Genomic DNA, 19,985 nt, shown 5'->3' on the forward strand with positions numbered 1-19,985 from the left:
CTCCTTCTCCTATCATCTGTCTTCTAGGTTGGGTTCTTTTGTCTTCCTTCCTCCTTTTCTCTCTTCTTCCTTCTCCACCTTTCCCCCTTTCCATTTCCTCTGTTTCTCCCTCCCTCCCTTCTTCCTCCTCCCTCCCTCTTCCGCCCTCCCCCTCCCTCCCTCTTCCTTTCTTTCGCCTTCTTTCTTTCTCTTTCTTTCTTTTTCTTTCTTTCTTTCTTTCTTTCTTTCTTTCTTTCTTTCTTTCTTTCTTTCTTTCTTTCTCTTCCTTCCTTCCTTCCTTTCTTCTTTCTTTCTTTCTTTCCTCCCTCCCTCCCTCCCTTCCTTCCTTCTTTCTTTCTTCTCTCTCTTCCCTCCCTCCCTCTCTTCCTACCTCCTTCCCTCTCTCTCTCTCTCTCTCTGTTTTTTTGTGTTTTTTTGGTATGTTTGCATAGTTCACATACTGAGTGCTTTCTCTAGCCTGGGTGTGGGCAGCTCTGCTCTGATACTGAATTTGCTTTGATATAGTGTGGGTGACTCTTTATTTTCTTCTACTCTCTTCCTGCCTTCTTTGTGACTATTCTCTTCCCCAAAGGGTCTGCAGTTTGAGAGTTGAGTGTTAGGTATTCTGTCGCCTGAGGGAATTGCAGGGCTCAGGTAAGGCAGGAGGGGCTTTGTTAGAACACCTGGGCTCTGCTCTCTCTTCTGGGATTTAGGTAAATGCTCTATCACAGGGTTCATTGTACTTAATTACTGGGCCTTATGGCCCAGTAAAAAACAGTAAAAAATTACTGTTTTTAGGCCTTACGTGGAGTCAGTAACTGGAGTCATTTATTCACTTTCTCCACTTTTGCCCATTTCTCCCCAGCAGCTTTTCCCACTGGTTCTCAGTTAAGAGTGGAAACAAAGGACCCCTGCTCAGTTTATTTCCCTCTAGATGTTGGGGTTTTGGAGGATAGCTGTGGGGAGGGAGGAGCTGAGAAAGGTTATATTCTCTACTTTACTCCAGAATTATCTGTTTTTTTTGCCTTGGCTGCCAATATTTAATACTTACCTCATTAGGCTTTTTTTTTCCTTTGGTGAAAAACGTTTCCCCCCACCCCCGACACTATCTTTTACTTTTGAGGGAAGGGAAGTCTATGGTGCAATTGCAGCCCTCCGTTTTTACACAGGAGTTGCCCCAGATGATCTTTAAGGCCCCTTCCAGCCCAAACTAGATCGTAGCTCTGAGTTCCCTACTGGCCCAAGGAGCAATGTGGCCACCATGACACAGAGCAGAGCCAGCTTGGCGGTCACTGAGGCCTTTACATCCGGGAAGGGATGCTGCCCTTCTCAGCCTTGGCGATTCCTGAGCAAGGACCAAAGATGGAGGCCCAGTATTTGCCGAGCCTGGTGCCCACAAGGGAGCCTTGCGTGATGGTTGGCAGGGAGCAGTCAGGATGTGTGTCCATTGTAGCTGTGGTCCGGGTCAGCTAAGGATTCCAGGGCTGGCTATGGGATCTGCTCTCACCCCTGGGTGGCCCAGACAGCTGGGCCTTGCAGGTGCCCCAGCTTGGGGGAATCTCTCCTACCACTTGGCCCTTGCGGGTTTTTTGGACAAGCCTATTTATTTATTTATTTAGGCTGCGCCAGGTCTTAGTTGCTGCATGCGGGATCTTTAGTTGTGGCACGCGAACTCTTAGTTGCAGCATGTGGGATGTAGTTCCTTGACCAGGGATCGAACCCAGGCCCCCTGCTTTGGGAGCAAGGAGTCTTAGCCACTGGACCACCAGGGAAGTCCCAGCCCTTTTGCTCTTGTGTCTTGGGCTGGAGTAACTGGGCCTTGCCAGAGGCTGCCTCCAAGGGGCTGAGAGAGGCCCACCTACCCTTCCTCTGAGGACCCCACTTCCCTGCCGGGATCTAGCAGGTGTCTCTTCTTGGATGGGCAGCAGAGCCTGCAGTATCAGCTGGGTTCTCCAGGAGGACTGGGGCTCAGTCCCCATCTGCCTGCCTACCAGGCTGCTGGGCCCTTGCTGGCCCATGGGGGCTGGGCGGTACCCTTGTGCCCTAAAGACAGTCCCTGCAATTACAGGTTGGCAGGCGCAGGGGAGAAGCATGCCAGCCGGCCCGGCAGCTTGCTGGTGGCCAGTCTGTGCCAGGCACCTGCATCCTGACTGGCTCAATCACACTGGGTGAAGAGTTGACCTGTGCAAGGGGAGGATCGGCCTTACCTTTGCCTGAGTCTCCACAAGCCCATGGGAGACATTTGCTTTCTCCCTACCTGGGGGCACCTAGAATCCATTCTTTGCAGTTCAGAGAACAGTTACTGCCCAGTTGGAAGACTGAGATGGACCAAAGTGAAGACACTGTCCCTTCCACTCCACAGGGGCTGAGCCTTCTCTGGGGCAGGTGCTCCAGCTTCCCTCCTGCTCCCTGCCCATGCCCACCTGTGCGTGCAGGTGTACGTGAGGAGGGGTGTCTATGTGTGTGAAGGTATGAGTGTGTGCATGTCCGAGTGCAGGTATGCACATGAGTGCAAAGGCAAGAGCATGTTTGCGTACATGTATACGTGTGTGTGTGCCCGTGTGATTGTGCACAACTTGCTGTCCACATTATAAGACCACAAGCATGCACATGTACACGCTAGGCTGTTTTCCAGCAAGTTCTGTACCAGGGTCGTCAGCCGCCGTCTGTTTGGTTGATACTCTCGCCACACATATTTTAATACTTAGAATGTCATCCCTGTTACCTGCTTATGTATGTGTCTTTGTGGTGTGTGAGTTTTCCGTGTGTGTCCCAGGTTATGGGTCTAGGTATGTGTGCATGGGTCTTGGAGCTCTTGTGTGTGTGTGTGAGTTCTTGAGGATGCACGTGTCTGTGCGTGCTTGTGTGGTTGTGTGTTATGTGAGTGCATGTGCGTCTGTCAGTGTGTGTGTGTGTGTGTGTGTGTGAGGTCTTGAGGATGCACGTGTCTGTGCGTGCTTGTGTGGTTGTGTGTTATGTGAGTGCATGTGCGTCTGTCAGTGTGTGTGTGTGTGTGTGTGTGTGAGGTCTTGAGGATGCATGTGTCTGTGCGTGCTTGTGTGGTTGTGTGTTATGTGAGTGCATGTGCGTGTGTCAGTGTGTGTGTGTGTGTGTGAGGTCTTGAGGATGCACGTGTCTGTGCGTGCTTGTGTGGTTGTGTGTTATGTGAGTGCATGTGCATGTGTCAGTGTGTGTGTGTGTGTGTGTGTGTGTGTGTGTGTGAGGTCTTGAGGATGCATGTGTCTGTGCGTGCGTGTGTGGTTGTGTGTTATGTGAGTGCATGTGCGTGTGTCAGTGTGTGTGTGTGTGTGTGTGTGTGTGAGGTCTTGAGGATGCATGTGTCTGTGCGTGCTTGTGTGGTTGTGTGTTATGTGAGTGCATGTGCGTGTGTCAGTGTGTGTGTGTGTGTGTGTGTGTGTGTGTGTGTGTGTGTGTGTGTGTGTGTGTACGCCTCTCTGGCCGGGGTGACTAAAGCCAGAAATATGCATCATCACCGCCCCAACTCGAGGGGGAAATCCTCTTGAGTCTGAAATGGAAAGGCCAGGGGTTGAGGGGCTCCACGCTTCTCAGGCGGCATTCCCAGGCCCTATCACCCAGGGAGACGGAGTCAGGGTGCAGGGAACCATGAACAGGCACTAAGGGGACAAGGGCAGATTTCCCATTTCCCTTTCGGAAGTCCCCTCCGGGGCTGGTGTCAGGAGGGATGGTGGGGCCTGGGAAACTGGAGAGGCGGAGGGAGGGGGGAGGCCTGGACCAGGCCAGCAGCAGTGGCTGGGAGGAGGGGGCGGATCTGAGGGACATTTAGGATGCAGAAGGGACAGGAATCGGTGTCTGGAGGGGTGCGAAGGCGAGCACGGCATGTAGGAGCCCCCCGCCTCCCCCGTTCCGTGTCTGGCCGCTTGGGCAGCTTGCGGGCAGCCAGTCTGTGGGTGAGGCCTGTATCCTGGCTACCTTAAGCACCCTGGGCGAGGACAGTAACGTGGGGGCCAGGAGGAGAGAGCAGGTTTGGGGACCTGGTCAGTGCGAGGGGCCTGTGGCCGTGCAGAAGAGGGCGTCCAGGGGGGCTGAGGGGCCCGTGTGGGAGGAACTTTGAACAGTCTGCTGGCTACATTCTTCATGTGACTTAACTTCAGACCAGGGCCCTTCTTGTTTGTTTCGTTTTTTAATTGCGGAACGCAAGTCTGCATTAGTTGTGGAGGCCGCGGGCTTCTCAGACCCGATTTGCACGCAGCCTGTGGGACCCACTGAAGTTATCTCGCAGCTTTAAAAGCAAAGGCTGTTGGTGGTGGAGGGGGCTGCCGGGGCGCTGGGCCACCCCATCGTTGTAGCGCTGGGGAAACCAAGGCGCAGAGGGTGGTGACCTCCAAGGGTGGCCCCACATGGCCAGGTCACACCTCTTTGATGGAGTGTCCCTCCAGGGGGGTCACACCTCTTTGATGGGGTGTTCCTCCAGGGGGGTCACACCTCTTTGATGGGGTGTCCCTCCTTGAGTCCAGGCAGCCGCCTCGGGAGACTCTGTAATTACGGGATTAGGAGGTGGCCTCTCCCCAGCTGGGCCTTTCGCCCCTCCAAGCCTCCGCGTGGAGGCGGGGATTTGGTGGCTTGGGGTGGGTTTCCAGGTGTGTCTCAGGAAACCTGGCATCCTCAGGCAGCTTGTTCAGCCTGAAAGGCCCCATTGTGGCTGCAGCCTCCCTCCGATCGGCCCTATTTTGGGGTCAGGATCCACCCTGCTCCAGCTGGAGGAAGGAAAAGGTGTATTTCAGCATGTCCCGTGGGTGTGGGGCAGCAGCGGGGAGACCGCAGCACCCGCAGAGAGCAGGCACCGTGTGGCTGGCCCCCCCGGCTATGGAGGGTAGGACGCCTTTGAGCTGGAAGTGGGAGGAGGGCAGTGGCCTGGCAGTCCTGGTGGAGGTGGGAGTCGAGGGAAGGATGGGTGTGAGCTGCCCTCACGTTGGTCCCAGGAGGCTGGGTTGGCAGACCCTGTGGGGCTGGAATGCGGGTCTGCAGCCTGCCTGGGCCCCGCCTAAGACTCGCCAGCTGGCCACTTCCTGATTCCCACCCCTGTGGGTGCCCAGCCCTGGGCCCAGAGGGAGGCCCGCCCGGCCCTCAAGCGTTCCCCAGTCTGTGGAGGGCCAAGGGCTGGTGAGACTGGGAGAAGACACCCGCTGCTCCCCCTCCCCAGTGGGTCCTGCCGTCCCTCCCTCCACAGCCCTGGGCCACACTCCTGCCCGCCCAGCCTGGTGGGCGCCTTCCAGCCTCCTCGCCCCTGCTTACTAGGGTTCTCTGCCTGGCACGGCCTTGGGGCTCTTCTAGACCCATGCTGATCCTGCCCATCCTTCGGGGCTCTGCTCAATGCCACCTCCACCTGGAAGCCCTCCCCATCCTGGGCTTTCCTCTGACTTCCCTCGTGCCGGCCTCGCCCAGCACTGTGGTCGCTGGGGCCTCTCGGAGTCTCCCCCCGACCTCACCAACAGCTTTCTGTCCCTCACCTGGCCGCAGGGGAGAGGGGCTCACCAGAAAGTGGCTTGATGTGTGACCCTGGGCCTGAGTCTTCTCATTTGTGGAGTGGATGTAATGATATGCGTCTTAGGAGGCGGCTGAGAGTTGGATGGGTGACAGAAGTGGACGTGCCTGGCGCGCAGTCAGTGTGCAGGCAGTGGCCCTTTGGTTCCTCTGTCCTGGGTGCTCGTGGGCCTTTGGGATCCAGAGCCTGGGCTGCCCCAGGCACAGCCCCGTGACTCCAGGAATGACGAATTCCACTCCAGCAATAAGCCCTTAGAAGCTCTGACAAATGAGACTTTTCCCCTCCTTCTTGCTGCTTCATTAAACTCTTCTTGAGAGAGTGGAATGAGGATTGTCCTAATCCTTTGGCACGAGGTAGGGGGTTCAGGGAGCTGGGAGAGACAGGCACACAGCGGCCTCCAGATAGCGAGGCAGAGGGTGGGCACACAAGGTTATCCCAGCCCCACAGGTGCCCGGGGTGGGGGTGGGCGCTGGACGGGGGCCGGAAGCCTCGTGTTTCAGGATGGCTTTGCCCTGGGCCAGCTGGCAACCTCAGACAAGCCCTGGCCCTGACCCGGGCACAGTTTACCGTCTCAGCCTTGCTCACCTCCCGGTGCTGCTCTCGGGGTCTGGGAAGGGGAAGGCCTGGGAGGGGCTGTTGACAGGAGGCCTGGACTGGGCAGTCTGGCTGGCATGCAGTAGGCACCTCCTTAGTGTACACTGGCCTTAGGGGAACAAGGGGGAGGCTGGGCAAGCCCTGGGCCGTTCTCCTCTGTTTCCACCTTTATTTATTTATTTATTTATTTATTTATAAAAAATATTTTATTTATTATTTATTTTATTTATTTATTTTGGATGTGCCGGGTCTTAGTTGCGGCACATGGGATCTTTAGTTGCAGCATGTGGACTTGTTAGTCGCAGCATGTGGACTCTTCGTTGCAGCATGCCTGCAGGATCTAGTTCCCCGACCAGGGATTGAACCCGGGCCCCCTGCATTGGGAGCGCGGAGTCTTACCCACTGGACCACCAGGGAAGTGCCCGTTTCTCCACCTTTAAACGTGGCCTGGGAGTCCTGGCTGCCTCCCTGGGTGACCTCAGTGGCTAGACCCTGGGGGCCGTCCATCAGGGGGAGTGCTCTTCCCAGGCCCGGGCCCTGGCACTCCTCTCTGGGTCACGGCTGCCGGTCTGCCCAGATGGGAATGTCTACCTACTCTGGAGGCTACTGCAACTGGGAAAACAGTTGCAAACCTCACCCACCCCAATAAGTCTTGATGGGTCCTTCCTCTGGGCAGCCTCAGTTTCCTTCTCCACAGGTGGGAAGAAACAGCGTGGGGAGGGGCTGGTGACTGAGATCCAGGGAGCCTCATCCCTGCCACCCTTTGTTCACAGGTGTTCCTGGCCCTCGGGGAGCTGCTCCTGTCCTGCAACTGGGCGGTGGTTGCTGACATCTTGCTGGTAGGTGTGGGAGTCAGAACGGAGGGCTGGTCCTGGGGCCTCTTGAGCAGGGGCAGCTGGAGTCTGTCCTGCTCAGGGCTGGATTTCTGCTGTGGAGTGGCCTAGAGGTCAGGAGGGGCTTCAGAGACCATAGGGTAGGGGACCAAGGTCAATGAACAGTCACCTTGGACCAGGGGCCTCCCTGACAGTCTCAGACATATCCTTTGACCATTACTCCCATTTTGTAGATGAGCAAATGGAGGCTCAGAGAGGGCAGGTGCCTGAACCAAGGTCACACAGCCTGCAGAGGCACTGAGCCAAGACTGGGGCCCGGGCTTTTTGACTCCAGGCCTCCCTCCCTCTTTCTTGACTGCACTTCTCAGCAAGCAGGCTCCTTGGCCTCCACTCTGGGTGTGCAGACAGGGATGCCGGACTTCAGGGCCACTGAGCCCAGGTGGGTCCAGGCCTCCCCAGCTCCCATATCATGGGCTGCAAGGCAAGGGGCCGGCTCAGGCTATAATGAGGGCTGATGCTATCCTGACCCCATGACTGCTAGGTCCAGAATCTAGCAGGACCCTCCCTGAGCCTCACACTCTCCGTCCAGCCTCCCTGCCTCCTTCTAGGAGATGTGCAGGGAAATTTTTTGAACACTGAAGGGCTGTGCCCTTGTGGATTACACAGGGTCCCAGACCTGGGGACACCCCAAGATCCCTCCTCCTGCCTCCTGGCAGTCCAGGGCTGGGTGGGCATGAGGGAACCAGAGCAGCTTGCAGTCGGCTGAGAACTGTCCTGAAGGGGGGTCTAGTGCAGGGGCACGAACCTGGATTCAGGAAACAGACCTGGGTTTCAGCCCTGCTTCTGCCATCTACTAGCTGTGTGTGACCTAGGCAAGTCACTTTGTGTCACCGAACCTCAGATTCCCTGTGTGGAAAATGGGGATGAAAATACCTCCTGGATTATTGTGAGGGTGAAATGAGATTATCCATGTAAAGCTTTTGCCCTGTGCCTGGCACAGAGAATGCTGGCTGGGATTCTGATAGCAAGTCAGCGGTTCCTACTTTCTCATCTTCCATCTCCCAGAGAAATCCTGGCGTCCTGGAATCTGAGTCTGAAAGAGCTGTGGGCAAGTGTAGTCATTTAATTAGCCAACAAAACCTGCTTGAATACTGCTATGGATGGGAGGCTCACTGTCTGTCTGATGCTCTGGCCCTCTTCTTGGCACAGGCTCAGTGGATGTAGACAGGGCTGTCCTGTCTTTGACTCCTGGGTGGGTGTATCAGCTGCAGGGCTGGCGGGTCTTCTCTTTTCCTCCCTCCAGGCAGGAGACTTGGGCTCCATCCCAGACTCAGCCATAGACCTGCTGAACGGCCTTGGGCCTCAGTTTCCTTGTCTATAAAAAGGGGTAATCATAACCAGCCTGGCGGGGTAAGCAAGATAGCCTGAAGGAAAGCCCTCGGTATATGGAATCGCGCTGGCAAATGTCCTTTTTTTTTTTGTTTTGGCCGAGCTGCGCAGTACGTGGCACCTTACTTCTCCGATCAGGGATTGAACCCGTGTCCCCTGCATTGGAAGTGTGGAACCGCTAGGGAAGTCCCAGGCGAACGTTGTCTTGAGTGGGGCTGCCCACTTGTCCTCTGAATCCTGCCCCCTGCAGCTTCCTCCACGTCCCCACCCCCCGCCTGCTCCCTGCTCCACATGGCAGCGCTGCAGATATGTGAAGACTGCGCCCGTGTGTCCCCCACCCCCCGTCCACCGTGTCTGTGTTTGCAGATGATTAACCTGGCAGAGCCAGGCTCTTTGTAGAGCTCTGTGTGGGCTGGGGGCAGGAGAGGAGGGGTGAGGGGGCCAGTCAGCCATAGTCTGAGCCATCTGGGTCTGCTGGCGAGCTGGCTGGCACTGCGCAGGGGGCCGGGCTGGACATGATCCAGCCTACGGAGTGCTCCCCCATGGTCCTCCTCTGGCTTGGAGGCCTCCAGCCCCTAAAGCTTAGTGGGGCCTGTCATCCCAGGAAGGCTTCTAGCCCCCCTTCCCCTGCCTCCCCACCTTCCCAAAGGCCCTCAGTGGAGGACAGCCTTGTGACACTTTGGTGGCCGGAGCTGGACCAGTCCCTGCGGTTCTTGGAGCTCAGTCCCCTGACAGAGAGAGGGGGAAGGCTCCGGGGGGGAGTGGTCTCCGGCAGTGGGGGGCTCCCAGCTGTGGGGTGGAGGGCAGACAGACGGCAGCGGGGGGGCAGGGTGCGGAAGGGTGGGAGGTGACGTGACCTGGAGCGTAAGAAGCTGCGCAGGGGAGAGAGGAGAGAGGGGGTGGTAGCTAGAGTTGGCAGGTCACAGGTAGCTGGGGTTGCTTTTCTAGAGGTGAGGCAGGAGCAGGCTCCAGGGGGCCGGCGGGGAGATGGGTGGAGAGAGGCCAGCAGGGGGTGGGATGGGGCTGGGGAGGAAGCAGCCTGGAGCAAGGCAGGGGCAGGAAGTGCAGGGAGGTCCCTGCTGGCTGCCCTTGCTCCGGAAGCGCAGAAGGTGAGAGGGCAGCAGAGCCCAGGAGCCAGGATTCTGGAACCGTCCCCCTGCTTCCACTCCCAGCCCTGCGCCTCTCTGGCTGGCCTTGGTTTGCTCAAGTGTGCAGTAGGTAGAAAGGTGGTACCTACCTACCAGTTAACGCCCAGGCTACGCGGGCAGAGTGAGCTGAGCCCGTATCACGCACGTTCCTGAGGGGTTGCTGTGGGCTCCGTGGGCCCCATGTCAGTCCTGCCTCAGGGACACGGCTCTCTTTGATCTGCTTATCCACAAGGAGGAGAATCCAGATTCTCTCTGGGGAAGAGATCTCAGGGGCTCTTCAGTGGTTCTCAAACTTCACTGAGCATAAGAATCAGGTTTGGGGGAGCTTGTTACGAATTCAGCTTCCAGGCCCTCTGTCTTCAGAGTCTGATTCAGTTGGGTCTACGTTGGGTCGAGGGATCTACATTGCTCTCGAATGTCCTGCGTGATCCTGGTAGAGCTGTCCTCAGAACACACTGGAGAACACTGGTCTAGTGGGGCCAGCTCCCCAGCTCGTGAAGCCTCTGCGAAATTCTGACTAGTGCAGTCCCTCCCCTTGTTCACCTACTCTCTGACGGGGAGCTCACTCTCTGTACGCTGGGAAGCCCCTACCTCCTGGTGGGTCAGTTAATAAAAAGGACCTTGGCTTATCACAGCCAAGACCCACCTCCGGCAACCTCCCCCTGCCCGGCGGGGCCTCAGAGCGCCTTGCTTCCTGGAAGGCTGGAGAGTGTGTCTCCCCAGATGAGCTCCCTGCTTCCCCAGACCTACTGATGGGGTCTCTGGCTCCCTCCCCAGCCTGCTGTCTGTCTGGGCCCCGCTCCAGCTTACCCACCGCCAGCCGTGGGTAGTAGGGTAGAAGGGGGGACTCGCTCCAGGTCTGTCCTCCAGGGTGCTGGAAATCCGCCACCAGGCTCACCTCCCACCTCCTCAGCACATCGCCACGCCCTCCCCCTGCGGGGTCCTCACCCTCCTGTTCTCCCTCTGTCCGGTCTCCGTGCTTCCCTGCCCTGCCTGCTGCCCCTAGGTAGCTGTCTGCTCACTTGTCTGTCTCACCCTCCCAGGGGTGTCTGGGTGGGAGGGCTGAGTGGGGAACGTGAGGCAGGCCGCCAAGGAGTCTGCACCTGGTGACTGGTGCAGGAACCGGTGACCGACTTTCCGCACTCCCTGATGCACGCCCTTGACTGGCGCTGGTTATGCCCCTGGGTATAAAGGCAACAGCTCTTCTAAGAAGGGCGAGTCAAAAACAGAGGGGTTTTTGTCTCGGAATAGAGTGAGCCTGGAGTTTGGGGAACCCAAAAGCCTCTAAACTTCTAAAATTACCTGCTGGGCTCTCCAGCTGCTGGTGGGGCCCAGCCTTGGCCCCTGGCTACATGGAGACCCCGGGGACCCAGAACAGGCAGGGGGAGACCTACCTCTCCCACCACTGGCATCAGGGGCTGGTCCAGGTCCCGCAGGCTGGAGTTCCTGGGAGGGGAGGAAGGGAGGGTCCAACCAGCCCCTGCATGGACTTTTCTGGACACTCAGAGTCCATCTTCGAGGAGGCCCTGCCCTTCTGCCCAGAACCACCGGTGAGTAATCACATAATTATGGGGTGAGAAGGAAGCACTTGGGGAAGGTGCAAAGCTGTGGTCAGTTCCTTCTCAGGCTTGTTGGCAGGTCCAGGTGATGGGTGGGAGGCCTGGCCTCTCTCACCACCTGTACAGAGTGGCTCAGCGCCGGTGACTCCGGGACCAGCCGGTCACCCTCAAGAGTGACTCTCGCTGCTCTGCCCTGCCCACCCGCAAACCTCTCTCTCCAGTCCCCGGGCTCTGGCCTTCACACCTTGGCTCACACCGTCCCCTGTCTGGAGTTCCCTTCCCTGCTCTCGCTGCCAGTTAGCGGTTTTCGGGGCTAGGGGTGAGCTTGTCCTCTTGGTTCTTCTCACTGTTTTCCAAATGTTCTATAAAAAATGCGTAAATATTGCTGGAAGTTTCCTCCTTGCTTCTAACAGCAGGATGGTCAAAGGTCAGACCCTGGAGAAGAAGGCCCGGCATCAAATCTCAGCCCTGCTATTTCCTGGCTGGGTGACCCTGGGCAAGTTACTCACTCTCTCTGTGGAGGGTTTCGTCATCTGTAATATGTGGATAGTAATCGTATCTCCCTCATGGGTTGGTTGAGTGGATATATAAAATATATATATGTATATGAGATATAGAAAATGCATACAAGAAGCATTTAATAAATGTTAATAATTATTATAATAATAATTATTATCATTGTTATTATTCTCTGATGGGCCCAGATTATGGACAACTAGGCCTTGGGGCTAAGGCTCTGGGGTGGGAAGTTTCCCTGTGGCTGCCCTGTTGGGACTGTGGGACCGTGTGGCTTCTGCTTGAACCTCCTGCCTCCCTCCCCTCCCTTGCTGCAGCCCTGGGTTCTGGCAGGGCCTCTCCTGAGACCAGTCTCCAAGATGGTTCTACTTGACTTATTTAGTTGGCAAACTTTGAGCTAGTCCCCTCTGTGCCTGGTGCCTTGCTGAACCCCAGGGACCCCAAGAGAACTTAGGCAGGAGCTTTGCTGCTGGACAATGTAAGGGTAAGGGGAGGAGGACCATGAACCCTTCCAGCTGAGGGGGATGTGCCTTCAGTTAGGGGTGCACATGAGCTGGGGGAGCTCAGCGCAGGCACCTGAACTCTGGGAAGGCTTCACAGGGGAGGTGACCCAAAGGTCAGTCCTGAAGGACGAATGGGGATGCTCCAGCTGGACCAGAGAGGGGAAGGCTTGCCAAGCAGAGGGCACAGCATGTTCAAATGCGTGGAAGCTTTCTGCCCCTTAGAATCATAGGGCGTTATTTCAGCCTGATGTCCTCCAGGTATCAGATGAGGAACGATAATGAAAGTAACCCTTTATGTAGGTACTATTATTATCCCCATATGGGGATGAGGAGGCTGAGGCACAGAAGGGTGAAGTGACTTGCCCAAAGTCACACGGCTAGTGAGTGGGGGGTGTGGGATTGGAACCCAGACAATCTGACTCCGGAATTCATATTCTTAACCTCCCAAGTGGGCCTTTTCAGCAAGGCTGCCTTTGTTCTCTGCCCAGAGGGGCTTCTTGAGATGGGGGCTGAGCCCTCCACACCACCCCGCCCAGGTGCCCACACGTGCAGGTGCCTAGCTGTGCACCCGCTCTTCACCCCACAGCCCACACTACTGCCTTCTGGGCCCCTGAGCTGGGACACACCTGCCCCATCACTGTTGTCACAGCCATGCCTGGTCGCCCTGATTTAACAGCAAACCCTCAAGAGGGGTGGCCTTCATCAGGGGCCTGGCAGCTCCATCCCAGGGGACCAGGGAGCCTTCCTGAGCCTCCAAGCGACCTGATGCCTCAGTGATGGGGCTTCAGGCATTGGGGTCGTCGACCCCCTGCCATCCCACTCTCTTGGCCAGCCTGTCATCCCGCCAGGCTGGTCCTTGGCAGCCGGGGGACAGAAGAGGGCGTGAGGGGACACCTACTCCTTGCCCTTGCTTGGGGAGCTCCCTTGGTGCTTCTGTGTTTTGCAGTCCGTGGTGGTACCCAGGTGCCGGGGGACAGCAGAGGCGCTTCAGATCACAGTGGGCCACATCCTGGGAGATGCCAGCAGCCCCTACCTCACTGGACTTGTAAGGCTGGGTGGATGGCGGGCCTCCAGGGAGGAAGTGCACCTGAAGGCCTGGAGGCTGGTCTGGTGGGCCCGACAGACCCAGCCTGTCTCCTCTGCAGATCTCCAGCGCCCTGCGGGCCGGGCGTCCCGACTCCTACCTGCAGCGCTTCCTCAGCCTTCAGCAGAGCTTCCTGTGCTGCGCCTTCGTTATCGCCCTGGGTGGCGGCTGCTTCCTGCTGACTGCACTGCACCTGGAGAGAGACCAGGCCCAGGCCCGGCAGCCGGGCACAGGTACCCCTGCCGCCTTGCACCCATGCCAGGCTCAGGGCTGACCCTATAGGAGCAAGGATCACCACCCACCCGCTGAGCCCCTGGCTAGTTTATTTATTTGTTCATTCATTCATTCATTCACCCGTAGTTATTACGTCCCTGCTATGTGCCAGGCAAGGCTGCAGATGCTGGGGCGTGAACACCAAGTCCGAGCCCCCATGAAGCGAAACAAACAAGAAACAAACAAGAAGTAAAAGATAGAGTATGTTCAAGGTGATACGTGCTACGGAGAGACATAAAGCAGGAAGGTGGGGAGAGAGGAACAGGTCGGGGCAGGGTGCAGTTTTTGAAAAAGGTGGTCAGAGAGGTCCACACTGTGCGGGGACTGAGTCATGCAGCTATCTGGGGGAAGGTGCTCCTGGCAGGGGGAAAAGCTAGTGCAAAGGCCCCGAGGTAGGAATGGACCTGATGTGTTTGAGGACTGGCAAGGAGGCCAGTGTGGCTGGAGCAGGAGCAAGGGGGCCAGTGGTTGGGACGAGGGTGACAGTAATGGGACCAGAGCATGGGGGCTTTGGGGGCCTTTGTAGGGACTGAGGCCTTACACAGAGTGAGGTGGGAGCCGCTTTCTGGTTTCCAGTGCCCAAGCCCCAAGGTGTCTGATTTACATCCTAAAAGCACCACCCTGGTGCTGCTGTGTTGAGAACAGACTGTAGGGGGTTAGTGTTGAAGCAGAGAGGCCATAGGAGGCCCTGCAGCCGTCAGGGGAGGGCGGCGGGGCTGGGACCATGGTGGTGGCGTTGAGGGCGGGGAGAACGGGTCGGATCTGGAATTTATTGTGAAAACGGAAGCTAGAGGATTTCGTGACAGACTGTGCCCAGGCCTCGTCCCCAAACACCTCTGCTGCCTCTGGGGCTGGCTGAGCGATTTCTTCCCACAGGGATCCCCGACAGCCAGGACGTGAACAGCAAGGCCGTGGAGAGCGAACGGCTGCTTCCTAGCACAGGTGCCTCCCCAGAGGACCCCTGAGGCCCCTGCCCTGCAGCGAGGAGGCCCCACCCACCCTGCTCGCACCCTTCTGGGCGGCCTCCACTGTATCAGTGCCTCTGCCCACCTTTGACTGCGGCTCCGGGACCCTGGCCAAGCTGCACCTGCCACTTCTTCGCTCCCAGCTAGAGAGCTGGCAGCGCCTGTGGCTGGGCTGGGAATTGAGCTGTCAGCACCCTCGGTGGGAGGCCTGAGCCCGTGCCTGCACCCAGCACGAGGCCACGCCAGCCCGGGGTCCTCAGCCGGGCTGCCAGCGGGCCCGATTAAAGTGTGGCCAGTACAAAGCCCGTGGATATAGGCCTTTAGACAATCTTGTTATTTATAGCCTCAAGGTGTCTCTGCTGGGATTAGAAGCAGGAGACGAGGAGGTGGGCGGTCTGGGCCAAGGATGCAGGGCTCCTCAGCCTGGGTCTCTGGGCGTCCCCACCCTGGACCGCCTGCTCTGACCCAGGTTCCCCAGTCTGCAGGGTCAGGAGGGCACAGGGCAGCCCTCCGCGTGCGTTCGCCCTCTGAACTAAAGTGGGGGCTGAATCAGTAGTCTTGAAGAGAGGTTTCTACTCCGGTGCTGGTGTGGGAGTGTGGCTGCAGGAACCAAGCAGGCACTCAGAGGAGTGCCCAGGCCTGCACAGACCCACGCTGGGGGCTGGCATGGCTGTGCCTGAGGGCCCTGCTCTGCATCCCGGCCTCCGCCCCCACGGGGAGGGCCGGCTCGCTGGGACTCATACTTGCCCCTGGGTTCGGAGCAGCTGGGCGCAGGGGGCCCCGCAGGAGATCAACAGCTTCCAGGCGGGCAGCAGTGGGGAGGCATGTTCTTTCCGCCATGAGCCTAAGCAGGTCTCCCCTGCCCTGGTGCCCAGCCAGGCAATCACCGTTCACTTGCTGATCGCCGCCTTCGGTGTGCCAGGCTGGGCCTGCCTCCCAGCAGCTGTGGGCAGAGCAGTGACCCAGAGTCACACTCACCCCCGACCCTTGCTTGCTCCACCCCTGCCCCCTGTGGTGTCCCCCCTGCCCCTTATGCTGGGTGGGACAGGCTCCAGGAGCTGGAAGCTCCCATTCAGTCTGCACCTGCCACCCTCACCCCCAAGTCTCAGCCCCCGCTCAGGAGCAGCCGTCACCAGGGTGACCTCCCCCTGCACCCACGATCTGATGCTTGGCGCTCCTGAAACGGCCGGCCCCGAGGTTAGGAGAGAAAGGATTCATGAGGATGCATGGTAAGGGTTCTGCACCCAGTTACAGTGTGGTGCGGGGGAGGGGCGCCGTCCCCACACCACCAGGCGATTCTCTGACTCCCGCTGGGGGTCCTACAATTCAACTCGACTCTGAGACTGTCTACCCAGAGATAGCATCAGATTCCGCAGGGTAAGGGTACAGTCCTACAAGACTGTCCCTGCCACCCCTGTGCCACGCTTCAGATGCCAATCACAAGTCCAGGCTGTGACCAGTTGTAAATCCAAGGTTCTCACAACCCCTTCCTTGGGTTCCATTAATGTGCTAGAGAACTTAGGAAACCCATTTACTCACTGTATTGCCAGTTTATTATAAAGTATAGCTCAGAAATAGCCAGATGGAAGAGATGCATAGGACAGGGGATGGGGAAAGGGCGTGGAGCTTCCATGCTGTCTCCAGGCACCACTCTCCCCAGATGTCCACGTGTTCACCAACCCGGAAGCTCTCCGGACCCAGTCCTTTTAGATTTTACGGAGGCTTCATTACTTAGGCATGATCGATTAAATCATCGTCACTGGCGTTTGATCTCAATCTCCAGCCTCTCTCCCATCCCTGGAGGTAGTTGGCGGGGGTGGTGGAACTGAAAGTTCCAACCTAATCACAAGGCTGGTTCTCTGGCAAGCAGCCTATCCTTAGGTGAGTCCCAAGAGTCACCTCCTTAACAAAGGAAAGACACTTTCAGGGCTCTCATCACCTAGGAAACTCCAAGGGTTTTAGGAGCTCTGTGCCAGAAACAGGATGAAGACCAAATATATATTTCTTATTAGAAATCACAGTATCATACTTGGTTTCTTCTGAGAAGGAGGCAGTCAGTCTGTGCGGGATTCACTGGCTATGTGACCCGGGCCACTTCCTGTCCTCTCTGAGCTGCAGACTCCCCAGCTATATTTAAGAGGTGTGTTGCATGTGATTTTTCTAACCTAGACCTCGTGTGATTTCTCACGGGCTGGGTCTAGGTCCACAGAAGCCCAGCTCCAGGATCTTCTTCCCTACAATCCTGGGGAGGACCCCTGTGAGATTCAGCTCCCAGGAGATGGGCAAGGGCTTCCCAAGAGTCATCAGCTACCCCCACCTCTCCCACCTCAGAGTCCTCAGGCTGGGGCGAAAGATCAGAAACCTCATTTATGCCAGTTCCAGAAACATGTGTTGGTACTAGTGGGTGCCCATCTTGGTGTTGGGCAGTGACTCCAACCCTGCCCTTGGACCTCACAGCCCCAGAAGGAACAGGGAAACATTTGGCTGGGCCAAGTGAGGCACACCTATGGGCAGAAGAAGGGGTTACATCCCTCAGAAGTTTTGAGGAGTCGGCCTAGGAGCTGGTAAATAGCCAGAGAAGGTGTGGGGAAGGGAATCCCTGGTGGATAGAACAGGCAAAGGTACAGGGGGTGAGGCAGAAGATATGTGATGAATCACGGAGAGGTGTGGTGTGGTCAGAAAGGAGGGGGTATGTGTGTTTTGGGGGAGAGAGAGGAAGCAGGAGAGACTGGCTGGGACCAGAGGGCTCAGATGCCAGCTGAGGAGCTGGGGCTTGAATCCTATCATCAGGGTAGTTCTTTCTGACTCAAGTGCTTTCTGGGGTTTGGGTTGCCAGGCAGGGCAGGGTGGTGCTTTCTGGGACTGAGCTAGACAAAATGCCTCACCAGGAGTTTATACTATGTTATCATCCAAAGTGTTTTGAGGTGGGGCAGGAGCAGGGGGGGCGCTGGTAGACTCTGGGAGGAAGAGACCAGTATCTGTTCTGCAAGCAACCCAACCCCAGCTGTACTCAGCTCCCACCCCTTGCCTCTCTGGGGCTGGTCACTCAGACCTCACTGTGCTGAGGTCACAGGTACAGGTCTCTGAGAGCCCAGCCACTCAGGCTAGGCACGAGGAGTGGTCAATAGAACACACCTTTCTGGCCAACAGGGCACTTGCTGGGTGTTCCCAATCCCTGATACTCTGGACTCACTTGTTGGGAATGTTGATGAGGGAACACACTGCTGAGCAGGACGAGGCCCTCAGACCTGATCTGCTCACATCATGTGTTAATTGCTCTTCCTGGACACACGCTGCATTCCAGCTCCCAGGTGCCATCGAGGTATGCAGGTGTGCTTGGTCAGTGTGCGTGTGCCTGTGTGTGCTCATTTCTGTGTTGGTGTGTGAGCATGTGAGGAGGCGTTTATAGGGTCTGGATGAGAAAACTCTTCTTCCCCCCTGACCTCAGGCTTGGAGGGTTAAACACGTGCCTTGAGATGGTCACCCCAATCCTGGCTTGTCCCCCTGCAACACCAGACATCAGTCTGTTTCATTCCCTGAAGAGTCTATCTTTCCTCCATGCCTGGGTGGGCCTGTGAGCTTTCTGGTTTAATGCAGCTGCAGGAGGCAACCAGAGGTTGCTGGAGCCAAGCCTTATCTGACACAGGGAGGTATGGGACTGCACGTACTCCTTCTGTGTGACCACATCAGTTAAGGTTGTAGGGTGGCGTGCAACAGAAACTGACTGATATCTTAAGCAAAAAAGGGATTTGTTGAAGACCTCAGGAGCTCACAGAATCTATGGGAAGTTTGGAGATTCAGGAGCCAGGGCTCCTGGGCCATCTTATTGGGACATTTTCTCCCTATTCTTTTTCCACCCTGCTCAAGATTTAAAGCCCTGGATGAGAGAGTCCAGTTGGAGCCTATGCCCATGCCTTGATTTATAGCTCAGGAAACCAGGGTGCACTTAGGAAGGGAAATGGACATTGAGCATCAAAATAAAACATCAATGAAAGAAAAAAAGACCGAAAAAAAAAAAAAAAAAACCCACAAAAACCAACGACTGTGTCCATTACAGTGATCCTGGGCAGGCCACTGGCCTTCTCTCAGATGCAGCCTCTCATGGGACAGGGAAGAGGCTGGACTCAGTGTCCTTCAAGGGATTCTTCACTTCTGATAGCCTGAGTCCATGATCAAAGGAGATTGGAGCATCTATAATTCAGAAAGTGTTAAGAATGTTCAAAAGACAGAACAGGAACTTCTGTGTTAGTGGGGACTCAGAGCCATCTGTTCTGAGCAGGAGAGAGAGGCAGAGACGAAGCGTTCTGAGCAAAACTCGTGAGGCAGGCCCAGGCTGGGGGATGGAGGGGCTCCAAGAAGTCCCCAGCTTGGCAACAGCAGGAGCAGAGAGGAGGTGTCCTTTCCCTACCCGTGGGTGGTGACCTGTGGAGAACGTATTCAAAGGGTGGAGGGAAATGGCACAGGGAAGCTAATGGAGGGTGGAGTCAATCCGGGAGAAAATGCCTTTACCAGAAGGGCCCGGAGAGGAATCTGGCTGGTTTCTGAGTCACGCAGAGCAACAGATACATGATGCAAATCAGCACACACTTACTGAGCACCTGCTAAATGTCATTTACTCATTCAATCACAAACATTCTCTGAGCATCTCCTCTGTCCTGGACAGCGGAAGTGAATCAGACAGTGTATGGGCCCTTAAGGCTCACGATCTGTTGTTGGGCTGGTGGAGGGGAGTGGCGGACTCATGTACAAACATAATCAGCACAGTGAGTTTGGTGTGATGGAGGAGGGATACACAGGTTACTCAAGTAACCTAGGGGAGGAAATGACAATTTAAACAAGCAGGTCAGGGAGGGCTTCCTGGAGGAAGTCATGGCTGTGCTGGATTTCTGAAGGACTAATGGGAGGAGTGACCTAGGTAGACAGCATAGGCAGAGCAGGGCTAAAAAGCCAGGGGAGGGGGTTGGCCAGGTGACGCTCTCCGTGGTCCTGAACCATCGTTGTGTTAGTAGGACAAGGGCTTTTGTGTTGAGGGGAGAGCGGGGACTAGAGACAATTGCCCCCAATTCCTGCCACTCCTCTGGGCTCCAGGAAGTATCATAACTATGAGCGAGTTCAGGGAGATCAATTTTCAGTGTAGACGAGTGTAATTTTGAGAGATGGGCAGTAGGATCTGAGGCTGGAGATTGGCATGGGTCATGAAGAGTTATCGGAGATCATGTTAAGGAACTTAGATATTTTTTAAAAATTTATTTTATTGAAGTATAGTTGACTTCCAATGTCATGTTAATTTCTGCTGTACAGCAGAGTGTTTCAGTTATACATATATATATTCTTTTTCATTTTCTTTTCCATTAAGGTTTATTACAGGATATTGAATATAGTTCCCTGTGCTATACAGTAGGACCTTGTTGTTTATCCAATCTATATATAATAGTTTGCATCTGCTAATCCCAAACTCCCAATCCATCCCTCCCTCACCCCCTCCCCCTCCCCCTTGGCAACCACAAGTCTGTTCTCTATGTCTGTGAGTCTGTTTCTGTTTCGTAGTTAGGAACTTAAGATATTTTTAATCCTGTAGGCAGTGGAGAGCCATGGAGAAGTTTTGTGCAAGGTAGTGG

The 19,985-nt window shown here is 56.2% G+C and overlaps 1 protein-coding gene across 3 annotated transcripts in view; it reads left to right on the forward strand.

Moving 5' to 3' along the window:
• Positions 1-19,985, forward strand: part of SPNS2 (SPNS lysolipid transporter 2, sphingosine-1-phosphate) — an 89,076-nt gene that overhangs the window by 29,649 nt on the left and 39,442 nt on the right. Inside the window, exons 8-11 of one of the 3 annotated variants that reach the window (XM_082370562.1) lie at positions 6,871-6,936; positions 12,992-13,090; positions 13,191-13,362; positions 14,279-17,095. In XM_082370562.1, the coding sequence (XP_082226688.1) occupies positions 6,871-6,936; positions 12,992-13,090; positions 13,191-13,362; positions 14,279-14,367 (426 nt within the window). In that variant the 3' untranslated portion in view covers positions 14,368-17,095. The other 2 variants (XM_082370563.1, XM_082370560.1) reach the window with 2 other exon arrangements.

This window comes from Balaenoptera borealis, assembly GCF_965194805.1.
Source record: "Balaenoptera borealis genome assembly, chromosome: 20".
In the NCBI taxonomy this organism is placed as follows: Eukaryota; Metazoa; Chordata; class Mammalia; order Artiodactyla; family Balaenopteridae; genus Balaenoptera; species Balaenoptera borealis.